Source organism: Siniperca chuatsi, linkage group LG14 (assembly GCF_020085105.1).
Source record: "Siniperca chuatsi isolate FFG_IHB_CAS linkage group LG14, ASM2008510v1, whole genome shotgun sequence".
Lineage (NCBI taxonomy): Eukaryota > Metazoa > Chordata > Actinopteri > Centrarchiformes > Sinipercidae > Siniperca > Siniperca chuatsi.
The window spans coordinates 9,831,989-9,853,499 of record NC_058055.1 but is presented as its reverse complement, the minus strand read 5'-3'; the positions used below and the strand labels follow the sequence as shown (position 1 = coordinate 9,853,499).

The window sequence follows — 21,511 nt, the reverse complement described above, 5'->3', positions numbered from 1 at the left end:
ACAAAATGAAGACTTTGTAGTGGCCTAGTCAAAGTCCTGACCTGAATCCTGTTGAGACGCTGTGGCATGACCTTAAAAAGGCAGTTCATGCTCAAAAACCCTCCAATGTGGCTGAATTACAACAATTCTGCAAAGATGAGTGGGCCAAAATTCCTCCTAAGTGCTGTTTAATGACTCATATTTAAATTTGTTTGATGATCTGAAACATTTAAGTGTGACAAATATGCAAAAAAATAAGAAATCAGGAAGGGGCAAACACTTTTTCACACCACTGTATGTGTGTGTAACCTTCATTTATTAGTTTTTTAACTTGTACCTCTAAGCACATGATTTGGCATATGTTATGTAGTCTTATGCAGTTTGTGATGCTTGCAGGGGGTGACAAGTTGACTCTCCCTTTCCATTGCAAAAGAAGGAAAGCTTGAAGAGCTCAAACAGGACCTCTGCTGTCGAAATGAAGTTATTGCAAACCAATCTCAGTCAGGAAGGGATTATTTTATGATTCTTATACAGTATAAGCATATATTCACAACAATTATAAAAACCATTAAATACAATATGGCACATTTTAAATTAGAAACTGTCTTTCTGTGGATGCAGCCGAGATATTTATGCATGCTATGATCCTTTCCCACATGTCTTATTACATGTTGGGGGAAAGCATTAAACCACTAGAGTCTTTGTAAACAAACCTTAAAAATTCTGGATAAAAGCCAAGTTCTATCAGTAGCTTTAAAGTCAAATTAAAAAATCTGTACTGTAACACTGTAACCACTGGCTTTGCATTTTATTCATTTTGCTTTGTATACAATGTCCTTGTTTTTAATCAAATGGTAACATTTATGTTTAATGTTGTACATGGTCCCTTTACAAATAAAATAAATAAAAGATGCGTCCACATAATTGTGACATATATATATACATATATATATATATATATATTTTTTTTTCCTGGCGCAGTTTTTCCTGGTTTGGGCTAGGCCTCTTTGTTCCAATTAAGGAACATCTCAATGCTATAGCATACAATAGCATTTTAACATTGCACTTTAAACTTTGAGGCAGCAGTTTAGGGAAGGCCCTTTCCTCTTTCAGCATGACAGTATCCCTTTGCGCAAATCAAGGTCCATAAATAATTTTGTGCGGAAGAACTTGACTGGCCTGCACAGAGCTGTGACCTAAACCCGATCCAACACCTTTGGGATGAACTTAAATGCGGACTAAGAGCCAGGCCTTATCATCCCACATCAGTAGTAGACCTCACTAGTGCTCTTGTGGCTGAATGAGAGCATATTCTTGCACTCTGGTTCCAAAATCTTGTGGAGAGCCTTCCCAGTAGAGTGGAGGCTATAAATGCCCTAGGGTTTTGAAGTGGGATATGCAGCAATCACATATAGGTGCAATGTTTGGGTGTCCACATACTTTTGGCCATGTAGTACAACTTCAGACACTTCATTGGACTTCACATAATGTAGCCAATCATCAGCTGTACCCCTTTTGCTGTGCATTTAATTCACCATGTCACAATGCGTCTGCCAGAAGCTAACAATAATCTGTGCCACTCACGCACTCAATATTACTTGGTAAAGTGGTGTCACAGTTATTCATACTGCTGACCTCTTTGAAAAATCATTGTTCCAACTTTGTGGCAAGTGAATCAGCCGTCATGGTACTCTCATTTCCTTCAGTGACACAACAATCATTTAAGTCTGGCAGTATTACATTTTACAGACTGCATGGAGTTCAACTGTAAGTCATGTTCACTTCAGCCATGTTTAATACACGCTTTGTTTTTGCATTTATGAAAGTGCTCAATTCCCACCATGAGTTGTGTCATAATAATGTCCTAGGCACAGCATAGATCCCTTGTGTAACATCTTTGGAAAGTTTCGTTGCTATTTAAGTTTCCCTACAGTAGCGTTACTGGTGAGAATGAAATATACAATGAAAAAAAAGGATGTTTTACATAACATATTGTTAATTTTCATGGTATTAGTGTTTACATTGCATTTAGGACCCATTGGGTATTTCACCACTTAAGGCAGCGCCCAGAATGAAGTTCAGTGGGTCCAGTGCCAAGCAAACTGATAGTCATTACCTCCCCTACAGTGAAGACTCTGTATGCCTTGTCAGTAAATCTTTTAATTTACTTATTTCAACAACAACAGTATAAACAGTACACTATCCAGGCAATGTGCAGAAGTTTAGAAACAAACAAACAAACAAAAAATAATAATAATTGTGCACCATTAAAACTAAGAGGTTTTTTAATTGGACGATAAAGAAGGCAAGATGATTAGAAAACCAAGAACACAGACAAAAATGTAAATATAAAGAAAATACTGTCACTAATTCATTGAAATAATACTTTAAAAGGTTATTTTTGCTAAAATAAAAACATCAATACTAAAACTGTAAATAAAAGGGGAATCTAAGAATAAAACATACGTTTCTAAGTCTTAAAAATGCTTTTTAAAGTACTCCTTTCATTTAATGATTTATTTATCCATTTATTATGTAATTTCTCTGTAATCTCCTTTTATTTGGAGATTATAGGAATGAAAGGATTGGCAAAATTGAGGCCACACAATATACAGTATATGCTGACATATGTATGTGGCTATAATATATCGTCTTGCTGCATCTACAGTGTGTGTGTTTAAAGGACGTAGAAAAAGCAATAAAAAGGTGATCACAAAAAAGTATTTGCATTTATGTTAAATTCTAAAAAAATGTTTTGCTTATGAATTATAGATGAGCAAATATAATATAAATAATTTAACCAATTATTCAGCAGTCCCCCCCATTTCATTCATGAAATAGCTGGTCTCAAAGATTGAATCTCGTAGGACCACCTTTTCCTCAGAAACTACAATCCCAGAATGCCTTGCCACTCTGGCAGCATTTCTTGTCGACGTGGGAAGGGAGGGATTCTGACACAAACAAATGTCCACGGGTTTGATGTCGGGCTCCGTTACAGATAACCGTGACATGTTAGGTGGATTTGATAGATAACTCCATGACATTTGAAACATGTGGCTCAAACCTGACGAGATTCTGCTGAAAAACGCGTTTAAATTATGGGTCACCGAGAAGGATAATGAGTACTTCGTACTGCAAAGGAGACGAGGGTACGGAGAAGGTGGAGGCGGTTTGACAGGTAACGTTAGCGGTTATGTTATCACCCCCTCGCATGTGTGGGACAGCTTCTGCGTCTTCGTCAAACCACATTAAAACAAACAAACTGTTAACGGGTTAACTCGCCATACGTTTGCATAGCTAACGTGCTGTCTGCCATATATAGGGCGGTGCTGCTGTATAGCTACAGGAAAATATCCTCATAGCAACAGGTACAAGCCAAGTGTCAAAATAACCTGAGTCAGTTTAGGTAGTGAACAGCTGGTTTCTCATGTTGACACGCCAGTCTGCAAGAGTGAAGGTCTCTTTGAGTGTATTTGTCAGTATACAGGCTTATTTGGTTTGTTACGGCATAGAGTTGTCAAGGAGGTTACATGGGGAAGTCTGTCTGTCCACTAGACATTTTACTGCCCTGCGCCTGTGGCTAGGTTACAGGATGTATATAGGCCTAAAAACTTTGAGCCATTGTTGTGTCAGATTTACACTTAAGGTCACGTTACCAGCTGACAAAAGCAAACTGACTGAACTGTTTGGTGAATATTTGCACCACTTTTTCCCGCGAGGCTAGAAATAAAAGAGAAAACCCTTAAATTTATAAGGTAATGTCAGGGACTGCTGCTCCATTGATGCTTAGTTGAGTTGTCACTCTAATTTTGGTTATATCATGACTTTGCTAAAATGAGATGTAATATGTTGAGCATGGAGAGAAAACCCTGACAATTGTTTGTACAGACTATGGTTGCAACTAATGATTGTTTTCATTATTGATTAATCTGTCAATTATTACCAACAGTCCAAAACCCAAAGTTCTTTACAGTAATATAAAGCAGAAAAAGGCAGCAAATCCTCACGTTTGAGCAGTTAAAACAAATGAATGCTTAGCATTTTCCTTGTAAAATTACTTAGTTAATTATAAAAGTTGATACATTTTCTGTTGATTCATCAACTGATCATTTCAGCCCTACAACCAGTGTTTTGTAGAGCAGCTTTCCCAGTTTTCTTGCTATGGAAATGTGAATAAATATTGACAGAAACCCATAAGTCATGGGGAAGAAACACGAATTCTTGGGTTGCAATGCTCCATATGCATTATTACACACAATTTAGACACAACCTGCATGGTGCTTTACTAACTTGGCTCTTTGAAAATCATTGTCACCTGTATAAAAGTAGTGCTTGTCATACCACCAATGATTGTAACCTGCAGTTTCTAACCACATGCCACAGTGTGACAACCGTGAGGTAATTAATAGATAATGAATGATAATGAATGGTGTTTTAGCTGAAGACAAAAATGTCCTGTCTGGCTGGTTTAATGATAGTGGAGGTTAAATACTACCTGGTTGTACATAGCATGCTGCACTTGAAGCCCTCTCCAGCACAAGAGCTTTTTATGTCTCATATCTTTTATGTGTTTAAGTCTATCATTTACTGTGTGATGTTGTTCAACACTGATGAGAACATAAATTGTGTGAGCTCTGTTTGATCCTTTTGAATCCTTTACTACTTAGCAGCTCACCAGTAGAACATGTAGAGAGCTGATCCATGTTCAGCAGGCAGGCCTGTATAATGCTGATGCAGTGCATGAGTATGGTTTCACTGCAACCTTGTTAATTATTCATGGAGGGCACGCCAGAGAGAAGTTGTAAAGGTAACAGATTTAGCTCATTTTAGCTGTGCAGCTCCGACATGGACCTCAGGGGGCTATCATTTTTATACTGTCAAGACAAGTATAAAGGCACAGTTGGCGATCCAAGTATAAATAAAAGATTGATTGAAAGGTCATTTAATATACAGACCAACACAAGACAGTAGCGGAGTTAGCTTAAGTTATTTATATTTTCTGATGCTGTCAAATGGTTGTTTATCAGCAGCAGGTAAACATGTCAATGGTCAAAAAATTAGGCCTTTAGTGAAAGGTTGTTATTTTTGTTCTTAGTTTCTTGAATATCATATATAAATGAAGGTGATGTGTAACAGTATTGGTTAAAAATATCAATGTAATGTATGTTACAGGCCTCCTTGTGGGAACTCTGGATACTGTGTTGGACTCCACATCCAAAGTTGCTCCCTACCGCATTCTACACCACACACCAGACTCACAAGTGTATTGGTCAATAGCATGCGGTATGTCACTGTGTTTTCATCTCATTCTGACAAACATTTCAATAGTGCTGTCAAATGATTAGAAATTAGAAGATATTGCAAGTCACATGTCGAAATTGCATGAAAACATTCACTGTCAATGTACTGAAGTCCAGCGAAATTCAATCACACCCACAATGAAGCCAGTGTTCCCAAATCCAAGTTAAAAGATTTTACAGTAAAAAGTATGTTGTTTCTCCTGTCACCGAAGACTCTTTTAGCTATAAAACTATTTTTTTTCAGATATAAAAATAAAAACCCAAACATGATATTTTACATGAGATTTTGTAATTTTTTTTACCCCCCTCTTGACGTTGGGTCAGGTGTCACCAAAGAGGAGATTGGTCAGCACTGGGATTGGCTGCAGCAGAACATCATGAGGACGCTCTCTGTTTTTGACTCCAGCGAAGACATCACCAGCTTTGTACAGGGCAAGATCAGAGTAAGAAAATCCTTTTTTTACTGGGGACTCAGAACATCCCACACAGCTAATATGTTAACGCGATAATCTCTGTAATTTTAATACTATAAAATACTGAATGTGATAATGGCCTCTTAATTCCTGTTAAACCTAGTAATTTGGAGTCATCTTTCTGGCCACTTAGCGGATAAAATGTGTTTTCGTCACCAAAGTAACACCTTTCAGATTTTTTTCCATTGCTGATATAAAGACATTGATTGGAGCAGTTGTGCGTTGTTCTATTATCACCCTCGGTCTGCAGTGACCCTCGATGTTTAATGTGTTAGGGTCTTATCGCTGAGGAAGGGAAGATGTCCCTGGTGCTGGAGGACGACCCTGAGAAGTTCCGAGAAGCCCTTTTGAGGTTTGAGAAGTGGTTTGAGCTGCCACCGGAGGAAAAGCTGGTCACATATTACTCATGCAGCTACTGGAAAGGCAAAGTGCCCTGCCAGGGCTGGCTCTACCTCAGTTCAAACTTCCTGTGCTTCTATTCATACCTGCTGGGATCTGAGGGTAAGCCATTTCTGTGCCATTTATTAACATGAGCTGCCATTTGTCTTGATAATGTTGATTGGTGGTAACAAAGACTGTGGCAGCTCCTAAAAGCCACCGTAGTGGGCTTTTACAGCCGGAAAGGAATATTCTTTGAGCATTTTTTCATTAGAAAATAGCTGTAGGTAATGACAGCTTCAATAATAATTGTTAAAAAGTCATTATAGTAGACTTTAAAAGCAATGTGGATAATGGATAACACCGAATTTCATGACACTGAGTGACATTTTAAGAATTTTCACAATGATGCTATGAACATTTTCACTTTTTGGTATCAGCAGTTCTATATAATGGCACCATAAAGTATGTTGTTACTGCAATGCATTTCAAATATTTTTATTAATGAGAAATTGGACTTTGCTGGCAAAAAAGAAAACAGAATTACACAATTATAATAACACCCATTTGCAAATTCATTCAAGATCTTTGTCCTTGCAGCTGTGAGGCTTAATCGCTGATTTCATTTTAATTTGTTGTGATGACTCTGCAGTGAAGCTTGTCATCTCCTGGGATGAGATCTGGAGGCTGGAGAAAACCTCTAATGTTATTCTGACTGAGAGCATCCACGTCTTGGCTCATGGGGAGGATCACTACTTCTCTATGCTGCTGCACCTTAATGAAACATTTATTATCATGGAACAGCTGGCTGACTACTCCATCAAGCGCCTTTTTGATAAAGAGGCCTTCCAGAGAGAGCCGGCGCTCTCCGACCCCCTGCAAATTACCAAGAGGTACTGTCTGACTGCTACACTGCACGGCTTTACATGATCCTGTTAGTGCGGGCTGTCAACTTGAAGAACCAGAGTAAACATAAAGTCTGACTTGAGTCAAATAGCATTTGTGTTTGTTTTAACCAGCCTGGTGTGGCAGGTACATGACAATACCAGTGCCAGGTATTTGAAAATCATCTTACTGTAGTTGTTTACCATTTTGACTACATGTTCCAGCTTTTAATTTGATGTTGAACTGCTAGAATCATGCTTTGTAATTTAGAAATTTAAATTCTAAATGCTAAAGTTATAATGATACAACAGTACAATGGAGAACCTGACCTTGAACAAAATAATCTACCTGTCCATACCACGATATACAGTATATTAGGGCTGCACCTAACGATTATTTTTTTATCGATTAATCTAACGATTATTTCTTTGATTAGTTGATTAATCTAACGACTAATTTATCGATTATTCTAAAGCTTATTTTTTTTGTTACTTGATTAATATAATAATTAATTTACCCAAAATTAATATCAAAAACTTGTCTCATTTAATATTTCAATATTTTATTAAATCATTTTCACTTAGAAACAAACAAATGTAACAAGAAATAAAGCATGTACTGCAGGGCATAATTCTGCAACAAAAAATATATTTGTATATTGAAAATATTATAATATTTGAAAGAATAAATTAATATATTACTCTATTTCTAGTAGGTTATTTCTTATGTTACCAATATAATTCCACTTAATTAACCACCTTATTTTATTGTTTACTCAAACTACTTTAATCTGCTCACCTTGCTTTTCCCTTCAGTTCTCTTTCCCCCACACGCACACGTTTTGGATTTTTTTCACCTACGATTCAGTTTTCACAGCAGCAGTTGAGCTGCGTGTGGAGGAGGCTTGTTGTTAATGACGTCGCTCATTGAAACGATCAAAACCACGTGGTACTGAATGACATCGGCACCAACGGGTGCACTTACAAGCTTTTACAAAACAACAACTCTCTCTGTGTGTTTCTCTGCAGAGCATGTGCGACTGTCAGTAGATCGCATGGGGGGATAGAGCGAGGGGAGATTGTGGGCGAGGTTTTACTGCCGCAGTTTGTTCTCTGGGGGAATCCATGCTTTGAATGGGTGTAGCCATACTTCATTGTGACGCGCCGAAGCACGATATGCAAATCGACATATTTCCGTAATCGTTGACGTCGATTTCGTCGATGAATTGTCCCAGCCCTACAGTATATGTAATAATATATCTTTGTAATGATCTAAAACACCCTTAGGCACTGAAATAACCTAATATTACAGTACCTAAAAGATTGATATGGAAGATGACAAAAAGCACAAAAAAGAGGTTGTTGTGAGACTGCTGTGCGTGTGAGGCTGCTAAAAGGATGTTCTTTAAAAACTTAAACGTGATGTTCTGCTCATGACATTACTTTCTACTTTACTTCCCCCACAGAGGCCTGGAAGCTCATGCAAAGAGTGAGCAGTTCCGGACGTTTTTCAGGCTTCCCAGAGAGGAAAACCTGTTAGAGGTGCATGAGAGCTTCCTGTGGGTGCCCTTCAGCCATTTTAACACACTTGGCAAGATCTGTCTGTCTGAGAACTACCTGTGTTTCGCCAGTCAGGATGGAAGCCAATGCCATGTCATCATTCCAATGCGAGAGGTCAGTGAAACAAAGGCGGTATTACTAGATTGATGAAAACGCTGCCAATAACGTACTGTCTCAAATAGCGCCCTGCATACTGATGAATAGAAAACTTCAAAAGTGACTGACTGGTCTGCCAACGTTGCCTTCTTCCAGGTTGTTAATGTTGAGAAACCAGAATCCAGCAGCAGAGCTTTAACGGTGTGTGTGCGTGGCAAGAGGGCGCTGCGTTTCACTGAGGTGCGGGACTACCAGCGGCTTGCCAGCACAATCCGTAGCAGGTGTGGGATTAGTGCCAGCCCTCAGCACTCTGCTTCGTCAGAGGTAACCGGTTTTAACTGTTGTTTTTATTTGTGCCATTGCACTCTTTACTTACAGTTGGCTCTTCATTTTGTAGCTTGCAGTGCTTTCTGACCTTGAAAAATAAAATGTATTTTTCACTAAGGCCATACGAGGCGAGTGCCAGTCACTCATCAACCACTTTGAGGACAACCCAGAGGACGTAACACTGATGGTGGGACAGAAAGACAGCAGCAAGGCTGTAAGCACTGAGGCTCTCATGACTGTTTTCCACCCCCAGGATGTTGAAAACCTTGACCCCAAAATGGTAAATATCAGCGTTTCAGGCAAATAAATAATGTCTGTTTTCTCCGGCATTTTGTGGAAAACCACCACATCTGCTAACAAAATCTGGCTGGATTACCTTGATGTAATTGTAATGCACCAGAACCTTCCTATGCTGTGCAGGATGGGGGTGTGCGGGTGGGTGTCTAATCAATTCAGGGCATCAATACAAAGCAGAGCATTTGCAATAACACTGTGGTGTGTGCTATCTGTGTGTTTGACAGCTTAAAGAAAAGATGAAGGAACAGTCTTGGAACATCCATTTCTCTGAATATGGACGTGGCACGAGTATGTTCTTCAACAGGAAGACACGAGACTTGATTGTTCGTGGTGTTCCCGAGGCCTTGAGAGGAGAGCTGTGGATGCTTTTCTCAGGTATTTACGCAGCAGACATTACTCTCGCCATTGTTATGTACAGTAAGTGATCTGCAGCGTCAGTGATTTGTTAATGAAGCCTTGCATGATTGAAAATGCTCACTCAACATAAATAAGTAAAACATGGTTTTGGGAACGTGGTGTGGGACCTCTGCAGCATCTGTTTTTGGACTGACTGTGGTTCTGCCTCTATAGGAGCTGTGAACGACATGGCCACTCTCCCCGGCTATTACAGCGAGCTGGTTGAACAGTCTCTGGGCACAAGCACTTTGGCTACAGATGAGATTGAGAGAGACTTACACCGCTCTCTACCAGAGCACCCTGCCTTTCAGAGTGACACAGGAATCTCAGCTCTACGCAGAGTCCTTACTGCCTATGCATACAGGAATCCTAAAATCGGCTACTGCCAGGTACTTTGATTTCTTTAGGCTTGTTTTTAACAGGCAGAGAATCCCTGATGGACACTGACAACAAACACTCAGAAGCTCTTAGAAGCTTTGAGTAAAATACAGGAACAGTCATTAGCCAATTACTGTATGCAGCCAGAAGTTTATCACAGAAAAATATATGATTAATATGAAAAGCAGCTAGTTTGATTCTCTAGTAATTTATGTGAGATTATCCAGTTGTTTTGGCTGACAGGTGAGGTGATGGTATTGGTACAGACTTCAACAACCCTTACAGTTTTAAACCCATGTCTCCTTTACTGTTATTGGAGGAGTGCAGCAACTCTGAAAAGCAGAGGGGATTTATAAAAAAAGGCCAAGTACTTTGCAAAAAATCTTCTGGAGCTCAGAAAATCTAAAAGCATTGAAATTTTTTTTATAAAGGCTGTGATGCTCTGAAAAATGCACCTTGTTGACACAGACACCTGTATACTGGCCTCTTCTCTGCATTTAACCGTATACTTACAACTGAAGGAGTCTGTTTTTTAAAAGTGTCCTTTTTTCCTGTTCAGGCCATGAACATTCTCACCTCAGTTCTCCTGCTCTACGCGAAAGAAGAGGAGGCTTTCTGGCTCTTAGTTGCCGTCTGTGAGAGGATGTTGCCGGATTACTTTAACCGCCGAATTATTGGTGAGAGGGGAAGCAAAGGATACCATTCTCATACTGTTTCTGCTGGTCATTTTGGGACATAGAATGTTAATGATTTCAGGAAGTCGCACTCTGAAATGTTGCCGATCTTTCTTCAGGCGCTTTGGTTGACCAGGCGGTGTTCGAGGATCTGATTCGAGAAAACCTCCCGCAGCTGGTGGAGCACATGACAGACCTGAGTTTCTTCTCGTCCGTGTCCTTGTCCTGGTTTCTCACTCTCTTCATCAGCGTCCTGCCCATAGAGAGTGCTGTGAACGTGGTGGACTGTTTTTTCTACGACGGCATTAAAGCCATTCTGCAGCTCGGCTTGGCAGTGCTGGATTACAACATGGAGGCTCTGATCAGCTGCCACGACGACGCGGAGGCCGTCACCATCCTCAACAAGTCTGTGTGAATACAAACAAAGCAGGACTGATGTATTTTAAACATTATTACTGTGTAAATTATTGTCTCTCTTTCTCTGGTGGTGTTATTTCAGATTCTTTGACAGTGTGACAAACAAAGACAGTCCATTGCCTCCAACTGTGCAGCAAGCTTCAGTGGGCAATAACGATAAAGCGTCCCACTTCAACGTGGATATCAGCGAACTGATCCGAGAGGCCTACGAGGTACTGCAAGATTTTTCCGTGTCAGTTTTATTCAGTGATGTTGGTGTTGTGGTTGATTTAAATAATTGTGCTTCGTTTTAGAAATATGGGAATATCCGTTCAGAGGATGTCGAGAGTTCACGGAAAAGAAACAAACTGCATGTGATCCAGACACTGGAGGATACAACCAAACAAAATGTTGTAAGTGGCCGTTGAGTTTTCAGTAGTTAGTGTAATTGCATTGTTACTGTGGTATTAAGGATTAGTTCAAATCTATTTTCAGATTCGGGTGGTGTCCCAAGAAGTCCGATTCAGTGCCTCACACCTTGATGAGCTTTATAACTTGTTCAAAGTGGGTCAGAGGCATGATACAGTATCTTCAGTGTCATCATACAAAAATATCAAGTCATAATTAAAAAAAAGAGAAATAGATAAGACATGTTTTTCTTTGTTTCCTATTTTTAGAGGCAGCATTTCCTCAGCTGTTACTGGACAATGAAGAGTCCAGCTCTGCTCCATCATGACCCCAGCCTGGCCTATTTGGAACAGTACCAGTTGGGTTTCCAACAGTTCAGCGTGCTCTTCTCCCTGCTGGAACCCTGGTCTTTCTGCACCACCAAGAGCACCCTCTCCCTCTGGATCTTCCGCCTGATAGACGAGAACCAGGACGGCCTTGTCAACTTTAAAGAGTTCTGCAGCACCCTTGGTAACTTCACTCGTTCTCTGCTCTCCAGTAATGCAGCAGTTTACCTCAGTGTCCACACTGCCATAATTTCAAATTGCTTCTCTCGCAGATACTTTGTACAGTGGATCTTTCACAAATAAGCTGAAATTCCTCTTCAAGCTGCACCTGCCACCAGGTGAGTGATGAACAAGTGATAAACAGCAGCAAATTGAAATGACATAATTTTGCACGTGACAACTGTAACCCCTAACCCATTGTGTTGTCTCAGTCACATATGCCTGTCTCTTGTAAACTACAACATAGATTTGTGTAGGTGTATCTTCAGCTTCAACCTCTGACGCATTTCTCTCACAACATATCTACAGTGATCACGTACCGCAGGTTCAAAGTTCAAGTGCAGCAAATGTTTTCAGACTGGATCCTTTACGGTCTCCAGATTCTACTGTTGCGTGACAGCAATAACACAACAGCAGCAGACACAGAGAAGCAGCCTAAACTAAAACACAAGGTCAGATAGCGTTACATCAGTCTGTGGTCTACAGGGCTTGATATGAGTTGTCATTTCAATAATCCAGTCCATAACTCCGCATTAGTTGAGTGAGCACATTGCCTGGGGGAAGAAACTGTCCTTGAATGTGTGACTCTCGTCTGCATGATGTGGCAGTGCATGCTTGAAGGCAGGGGTAAGAATGGTCTATATTGGGTGAAAGAACTTTGCCATGGCAACGATGGGTGTAAGGAGCTGTAAGGGCATTTTGCAGTTGGCTAGTTTCTGTACAAAGAGGATCTGTGATGAGGATGAACTGCTCAAATTACAACTGACAGCTTAGCAGCAGAAGAGTACTGAGTCACCGTTTGTGATCTGCCAGGCTTTGAACATTAAGTAGCAAAGCTTGTTTTATGTCTCATGGAGAGTTCACATTACAGCACCAAGGACAGGTCTCATCCTAATGCCACAGTCCAAACAAGATGGTAGAGGCCCAGTTCCAATGTTCCCCCTAAGCTCTAAGTACTGAACCCCCACAGACTTTAATCAACATCATCTATGACATCACTGTAAGTGTCTGAGGGCAGGAGGGTGTGAGGCCTCCAAACGCTGTCTGATAAGTGGGCACGCACTTTTGTGATATAATTTTACCTGGACAGTGATATTTCTATGCACTTGGACAAATCAGCATATTTGATGTCCCCATGACTGCCTTCATCAGACAAACAACCCAATTGAAATTGTTCAGATTTTTATTTTTATGTTTTCTGTTGGTAAAAGTGGTACTGCAGCCGACACCGTAAGAGTTATGCAAGTGTAATTCACAGGGGTGGTATAGACCCCCGCACACACCTCAGACACCAAAAGTGACACTTGTCAACCAGCAGGTGGCGTTATAATCAAGGTAAATGCGTTTTCGCACATTCAGAAACCTTACATGCACACGTTCCCTGAATTGAGCTGCATTTTGTGATATTAAATAATAAAATTAAGTAATAAAATTGCAGACCTCCTAGGTCGTGAGTCCTATCTGCTAAATTTTGCTACTAAATTTTGCACGTGGAATCTATGGACCCTCATGATCAAAAGTTATTAAAAGAAATATGACACTCCCAAAAAATGCGTAAGTTAAAAAGGAACAACATCCTATAGGTTGCAGTAAAACAGGAAGTGATGTCATATCTCCACATAGGATTGTCCAAATAACACAAAACTTGGGCCAGTACTTTCCCATATCCCACCAAGGCTCAGTGGTGCCAATTGGCCACTAGGTGGCGCTTTTGTTGCAAAATCATGAAATATTAAATATACTAAAATTATTTTCCAAACTCCTGTTTCTGAACTGAATATTTTCCAATTTCTGTGTTGATCTCCACCTGCGATTTCCATCACGCTCTTGGTACTGCAGGTCTGACTTGCATTTTCTCCGTGGGCCATGTTGCGACTTGCACCAGATGCTTGGACCCTGTCAATACCTGCTTGTAGGTCTAGTTATAATTATAACTATTCAAATCATCTTTTAACTCCCCCTGCTCTTTCATTCGTTTCTATGTGCGGGATGTCTTGTTTTTCTATGACTTACTCTGTATAGAGTGATTGTTATTTGAAGTGCTTTAACTGTCTACTCTCCCTCATGCCTCTGGGCACATAGAGAGCTGTTTTATGAAGTTTTATGTTGTTTTACAGTTTCAGAAAGGGACAAGAACAATTTTGCGCCAAATGTATGCATATTAGCTAATTTAAATATATTCAAATAGCACCGGTGCACCAAGTCGCTATTTGCGCAGTTAGGGGTGCATTTTACCCTTTGCCGGTGCTTTTGCCGGAGAATTACATGGTTTCTTTTTGTCTTATTTGTGCAGGTTTAGCGTCCGCAAAAAAGATACGAAATTCCACTGTTTGATGTCATAACACTATGCATTGTGGGGTTTTCCCCTCAAGCAAAATCTGCAGAGTTGTGGCCTTATGGAAAGTGTGCAGAGAGAGCTGAAAAGTAAACCACAGAGACCACAAACACTTGCCGATTTCACAGCGGGACAGCCCTGAGCCCTCATGGACTGAGTGGGAGCCCACATCAAAGTCTGACATTGGAACTGGGCCAATTGCTCCATTGATCAAGGAAATTAATTCATGTGCTTTAGAGCTGAGAGTCTGCAGATTTTTCAGTCCAAACACACTACAGCAGCTGTATTATATATATACTTACCAGCTTCAATCAGAGGGGAGGAACTACACAGTGACATCTGTGTTGTGATTGGTTGTGTACAAAATGTCTTGTTGTACCTTTTTAACGTATAGCTACAGCTCTGCTAAAGGCTGCAGTGTTCTGCACAGTATGAAATGTTGGATGAACATACTGAGGGTTCTTCCTATTCTGAGAACATTACAGATAGGAGTGCTAAAATTTTAACATTAGCATTGCATTAATTATTAACAGTTGTAAGGTCAGAATTTCAGGTTTTTAGCCTGAGTCTGGCAATTGAATAAAGGCCACCCCAATCATTAAGGATCATTCTGTTTGGATCCTGAATATCAGCAACAAATTTCATAGCAAAGACGTTTGGAACGACTTCAACATGACCTTAGAGTTGAATCTTTGAAAAACTTCACATTATAAGCTTCACAAAGATGCAATCTATTGCATGATTGTTAGATTGTTAAACTAGATACATTAGACTGTATCTAGTAAACTGATGACTCAGTGTATATGGACATCTGTGTTTTCTTTCATTAAATCCTTTAACAAATTCCATCTATGTGGATCCTCTGTCACCTCTGTCTCTTCATCTTTCCTCTCAGTGCACTCACAGTCCGTATCTTCTAGCTTTTACAGGTAGTCCTTTGCACTTAAAGGAACAAAGAATCCAGCACTTTATTCCAGTGACTGAAGACTCTTCTCACTTGAGTAGACTCGCTGGTTAGCCTTTTTACTGTTTCTTTTTCTTTTAAAACTCAAATTGCACTTTTACCCTTTCCTCCTGAATTCTGTCATAATTCTGTCTTAGTGCTTGCCTGATTTCTTTGAATGCATTGATGGTTGTTGAAGCATTTCTCTATACAGTTTGTTCACATGCTGCTTATATATTTCAGCATTTGATCTTCCTGAAGATGGTGTGATAAGGAAAAGCCCTGAAAGAGGTAGTATTTCACCCAAATTTATCACACACCATGGCTAAAACTAAAAACTGTAGAAATCTTAGTTTTGTGTGATAGTGAAGACTTTGTGTGTGAAATTGACAGGAAGAGGAAAGGTGGATCTGCAGGCCTACCTGAAACAATGGCAAAATGAAATACTTAAGAAAGAGGAAACCATCAGGGACCTACCCCGAATTAATCAGGTAATTCAATCTATGTTGCATTTATTGACTGAAGAGACCATTTTCTTCATGAAGTTGCAAAGAAAAGATTTAACTTCACATTATCACAATAAAACAACCTATGTAATATGCCAAATTATCTGATGAAGTTACAACACTGCTTATTCTTTTGTTTTCTGTCTCAGGCTCAGTTTATCCAGTTCTCCAAGACCCTTTACAACATTTTTCATGGTGATCCAGAAGAGGAGTCTCTGTACCGAGCTGTGGCCCATGTGACCAGCCTCCTCCTGAGGATGGAAGAGGTGGGACGGAGGCTGCAGGAGTCCACAAACCCTGCCAACACTGCTGCTGCTACTGCTGCTGCTGATGCGGAGGAGGAGTCTTCAACCGAAGAACCTTCTACCACCCCAGAGAGCTCTGACACCTCCGGCTCCCACCACATTCAGAATGCAGGGCTCGACCTCTCAGAGATGGAGTGGTCATTTTCGTTTGAGCAGGTCCTGGCTTCTCTGCTCAACGAGCCGGCCATAGTCAGCTTCTTTGAAAGGCCTGTCGACGTTCAGGCTAAACTGGGACAAGCTAAGGTTGCCCAGCTGAAGCTAAAGGCAAATAAGTGAAAGGATACATAATTGAATTGATACTTTTGATTCAAACCCACAAGTCACCATGAATTTCCTTTCTCCACTCATATAGGGCAGTGGGTTTTGGCGAGGCAGACAGTAAGATTACTGTTAAAGTGGTATCTTAAAAGAAGAGGAGAAATCAGATTTTAAAATCTGGGGTGCAAAGTGTTTGTGTGTGTGTGTGTGTGTGTGTGTGTGTGTGTGTGTGTGTGTGTGTGGTGGCTTGGAAGTTCAGGCAGATGATGATCAGCAACGATGGCTGATGAAACAAATAAGGCACAACATCTTTAAGACATTGTAAACACTGTTGTAACAGTCTACTGACCAACACCTCATCATAACATATGTAGGCTATTGTTCCTCAAATCTGATTATGCATTTTCAACCTTGGTGATGACATTCATTCTCTCATGTAGCCTCAGATTCTTTGCTTTTTAAATTTAGTTAAAATATTTTCCCCCTATATGCCATTGAGCACATACAGTATAGTTTTGTATTGTATAAGGGACATTCAATACTGTCCCCTGTATTCAGAAACATGACAGAAGAGTTTGTCCTTCCCTCTGTCGCTGATGTCATGCTGAGGTACAACTCCATAACAAATGACATAGACAAGAGTCCACAGGAAGATTCTCCTTCTGGATATCTTGATATGTTTTCTCTTTCAGATTACTAGTCACTGCTGTAGTGAAACACTAAATGCTAATGTGTCCTGTGACTTCAATGTCTCCTGTTCTTGGGCAATATTAGTGTTATTCTGTAAACATCAACTTATTGTGAAATACACCAGCTTTTCAGTTGAACGAGCACAGAATAAAAAATAGTACAGTGAGTAAGGACAAGCAGTAATGTTGTCCCTGGAAGCCATACATTGATTTCAGAGATTATCTGAATGAGGATGTCAGATACATTTTATTAAGAGCAGAGAAGATTCAGTTATGGTACCATACATTTGCAATAATATGAGGATGCCGTACTGCCATTGAGCACTCATCTGTCTTGTTCCTCCAACAGCAGCACACGCAGTAACAATATTATAGCATGACTTTAAGTGTGTCATACTGGAAACTATGATTTGTAAAGGTAAAGTAGTTTGATTCCACAGTGCTGCTGTAATGAAGTCTCCTGCGTCCGCTTCTGAAAATAAGCTGCGTGTGATCTTCACAGTGCGATCGGTTGATGTACTGTTTGCTTATGTCTGTCTTACTGTATATGTAGGATGTTATGCTCTAGTATAAGTGCAGCATTTTGTACATAAAGGTCAGTTCAATAGTCGTTTGATTATTGTATTTATGAGGCTTGTATTGACAATGTAAGATATGAGTTAGTGGACTGTTGTGGACACAACTTAAACCTTTTGAAGGACATTTAGTTTCAAATCTCAGGGTGCAATTTGTGTAAAATAAAAGGGAGAAAACGGATATTTTTTTGACCTGGTACATGTAAAGTATATGACTGAGTTATATATAGCGTACAAATGTCTGTAACAAAAATATAGAGCATGTGTAGCATAGTTACAGGACTTGCCACTTTGTGCTAGCCTCCAATGAACAGCAACTATTACTGCTCGCTGCAGAAAGCCAGATTTGATTTACAGTATTTCAGTTGTTTTCTTTTTGTTTGTGCATTTTCTGCTTTCTTTCTTTGTTTTTTTCTCTATCTTCAGGGAATCATTTGCACAGTTGTTTGAGATTCACAAGTTGTAGATATGCCTGTATCTCTGCCAGATCTCAAAGGCTTTGTATTCCAAAAGGTCACGACCGCTTCAGCTGCAGCTTGTCATCTCCAGGGGCCAAATTCACAAATTTATAGGGCTTTATCTCTGCTTGTTTAGGGAGAAAGTGTTTTAGAAGCTCCTTAAGCGCAAGTGAAATTCTCTGTTTTCTATATTTTTTATTGTTTTGCCATTTGCTAGGAACGTTTTGTTGTTATTTTCTTAAGTAAGTCCTTAATTTTCACTTCAGATTTTAGGACCAATCTGAAATGTATTTCATTGTGTAATTATCGGGTTAATTGACATATATTGTTGAAGTGAGTTGTATATACTCATTGAAAGTAAGCATTTTGCACACATCCATTACTCATTGGAACAAAAAAAAGAAGAAGAGACAAATCTGTTTACATGACTAATGTAAAATAAATATCAAAATACACCCCATTCACCTTCGACATGTTGTCACTCCTTAAATCCAAAGCTCCATGACTGACTTCAGTACTTAAAGCCATAATGAAACAGTACTGAGGTGGCAGAGTTTCAACAGGAGAGCTCAGCCTGGGGCTTCAGGAGCTGAGCAGCTGATCATGTTGCAGCCTTTCAAAACAGCAACTCTATTTGCATTATTTAAAACAATCACATCTGACCATGGTCTGACTATTTCAGCACGACTGTTCCCCTGCAATTTCATGCTGCATTTTTAACATCTCCGAACTTCAAGAAATTATTATAAAATGCAAATTACATCAAATAATGTGCAAGGGTTCTGAGTTTTTCATTTCAGTTTATTGCATGCTTAATCTATTTCTGATTATTTGATAATATCTTAAAGATTAGAAATCATATATATATATATATATATATATATATATATATATATATATATATATATATAAACAAGTTTGTTTTCAAGAATTCTCTTGTTGGTCTGTGTGGACAAAATGTAGAACAATTAAGACAAAACAAACCTTCTGATGCTCAGTAATTTCCTAACTGTATTTCTTAAGGCATAGCTTTTGGAAAATGGCATTTAAGATGATTTTAGCCCAAAAGAGTTTGGGATTTCCTCTTGGTGGGGAAATAAATGAAAGGAGATGACTTTATAGGAACAGAAGAAGGAAAATCAGAGGGTTGGAAATCTTCATCCCCCTGGCACGCTGTCAGTTTTGCCATTAACTGAGTGTATACAGTAGGCATGCATAATGCTCCAGCTCCTGCATTAGTATATGTTTACCAAGTCCTTGGTTGTTTTCTGTGAAGCACAGATATTTCAGTTTACCTGCTTGATTAAGATTTATTTTTTTTATCTCCATGCACAGGTACCAGAATAAAGAGTGACAATTCTATGAATAACAAGGTTTGGGTCATTCTGAGTGTCACCTGAAGCACCTTAGATCTACTCACACCAACATGAATTGAAATGTGACTCATGACAAGTTAACTGGTACTTGTTTATTTGTATTTTAAGGGTCTTAAGCTTCTGTCTTCTGTTCTGGGTCATCTGTCATGTTTATATTTGTCTATATGCATCTGAACCAGCTTATCATATAGGAATAATTATGTAGGATTTTATTGTATAATAAATATAGTCATGGATGGATAACCAAACTGTCATTGTTGTAACTTTTCTTGTTTGAGTATCAAAGGGCTAAGTCAAAATTCCTTTTGAAAAAACATAATTTTTAAGCCCTCACAACAAAGAAAGGACAGTTGAGGGGCCTTTAGCCATCTCATAATCTGTCCAACAGTTGAAGTGTGTGAAATGTAGCGAGAAATATTTTTATTTTACAATATCTGAAATAGATTCTATCCAGTTACAGATATGTATACCTGTATTAAGAAATCAGTAACATGTCCATCTTCATGCTGTAATATGTTATGCTCAATCGTTACAATTATGTATGTTCAGTACTAGGGACGTTAAACCTGCAATTACTGATTTCTTTGGCCACTCGGGGGCAGCGGAAACAAGTTCTGAACACAATGTTTTTTACAACCTTTTAAGATAAGGTTTGCTAGCAAACAGTTGCTTATTTACACAGCCAGCAGTTTTACAGCAACATTACATTTTATTTGGAGTCTTGTTTCTGGCCACGTTGTGAATGTAAGTCCAATTTCCACTCTCTTTTAGCTCTGTTTCTTACGGAGCCCTCTTAAGGTCACGGCGAGAATTTTTTTTTTAGGACTATTTTTTGCATTCTCTCGCAATATGTTTTGCGTTACCTCGTAATATTTTTGTTCTTCCATTCCTTCAGAGCCATGTGTCTGTTTCTGTTCAGCTGCTCCCAGCGCAACGCAACAGTACTGGGCATTAAGTATGCTGATAGAGACAGTACTACTGCTCAACAGGCACGCATGGTTATGTAATTAGTGAAATTAAACAAATTCTTAGATCAAGAGGTCTCTCCAGAAGAAAGCAGTTCGGGAATCTGCAGGACGCTGTCGGTTTCATTCGTGAACAGTTTCTGTGCTCTGTACTGTACTGGACCCCAGAGGGGTTTCACTGAGGAATAGCAGACATCTCCAGAGGTGGAATTACAGATGTGCAGTTGAATCTACCTCATAAAGCTAATGTGCTGTATTTGTATGAGTCAAAAAAGCAATAAACAAGAAGGTGACTGAAATGCTGCATAGAGTCTGGTTCTGTCGCAGAAAGAGCAGACAGCATTGAACCACCTGCAGAGATACATCAGGAATGCAGACCAACGCAAGCTGGAAAGCTTTTTGCGTTTTTGCGCAGGGTCCTCTGTTCTTTGCACAAAGCAAATTAAAGTAACCTTCAATGTTGAAATCGGGTTTGGTCGAAGGCCTGTTGCTAGAAGTGTGGTGCAGTAATTGATGTTCCTTATACATACAGCTCCCACCCAGAAGTTTGATAATGTTCTATTTAAAACTTCTTTGCAGTGGACATCATATAAGGTGAGGTGTCCATAAACAACGCCAAATGCATTAACTTGAGAATCTCCACACTACCTTCCATTACAAATAGACACATGGCTCAGAAGGAACGGAAGAAGACAAGTATTGCAAGGTAACGCGAAATTTATTGTGAGGGAACGCAAAAGTAGTCCTCAAAAAATTCTTGCCATGACCTTTAGGGGGCTCCGTAGTTTTTGGTCTCCACCAACTCCTGAGGGAAATATCTGACTCTGTAGCTGCTAAATGTTCCACTTTGTTCGCCAAGCTAGTCACTAACTGTGTCTGTCTGCCGTTTGGTGCTGAGCAGGTAGTGTACAGTAGGTTTTTAGAGATTTTTCTCTGAAAACAGCTGCCTGCTGCGGCTGAAAACAACGCTATAAGAGCGGTGAGAGTGAACCAAAACAGTAATGTTTTCC

The 21,511-nt window shown here is 39.6% G+C and overlaps 1 protein-coding gene across 3 annotated transcripts; it reads left to right on the top strand.

Moving 5' to 3' along the window:
• Positions 1 to 2,859: 2,859 nt before the first annotated feature.
• Positions 2,860 to 19,784, top strand: tbc1d8b (TBC1 domain family member 8B). Of its 3 annotated transcripts, XM_044222790.1 has the most exons (21): positions 2,860 to 3,157; positions 5,152 to 5,262; positions 5,604 to 5,722; positions 6,028 to 6,253; positions 6,783 to 7,023; positions 8,481 to 8,688; positions 8,827 to 8,994; positions 9,116 to 9,277; positions 9,519 to 9,669; positions 9,865 to 10,079; positions 10,628 to 10,745; positions 10,862 to 11,147; positions 11,242 to 11,371; positions 11,453 to 11,551; positions 11,634 to 11,702; positions 11,816 to 12,056; positions 12,145 to 12,210; positions 15,347 to 15,439; positions 15,613 to 15,660; positions 15,763 to 15,860; positions 16,025 to 19,784. In XM_044222790.1, the coding sequence occupies exons 1-21, from the start codon at positions 3,031 to 3,033 to the stop codon at positions 16,454 to 16,456; spliced, it is 3,408 nt and encodes a 1,135-aa protein (XP_044078725.1). In that variant the 5' UTR covers positions 2,860 to 3,030; the 3' UTR covers positions 16,457 to 19,784. The 3 variants fall into 3 exon arrangements, with proteins under 3 accessions (XP_044078725.1, XP_044078727.1, XP_044078726.1); XM_044222791.1 differs by lacking the exon at positions 15,347 to 15,439 and having other exon boundaries at positions 2,861 to 3,157; XM_044222792.1 differs by lacking the exons at positions 15,347 to 15,439; positions 15,613 to 15,660; positions 15,763 to 15,860; positions 16,025 to 19,784 and adding an exon at positions 13,931 to 15,340.
• The last annotated feature ends 1,727 nt before the right edge of the window (positions 19,785 to 21,511 follow it).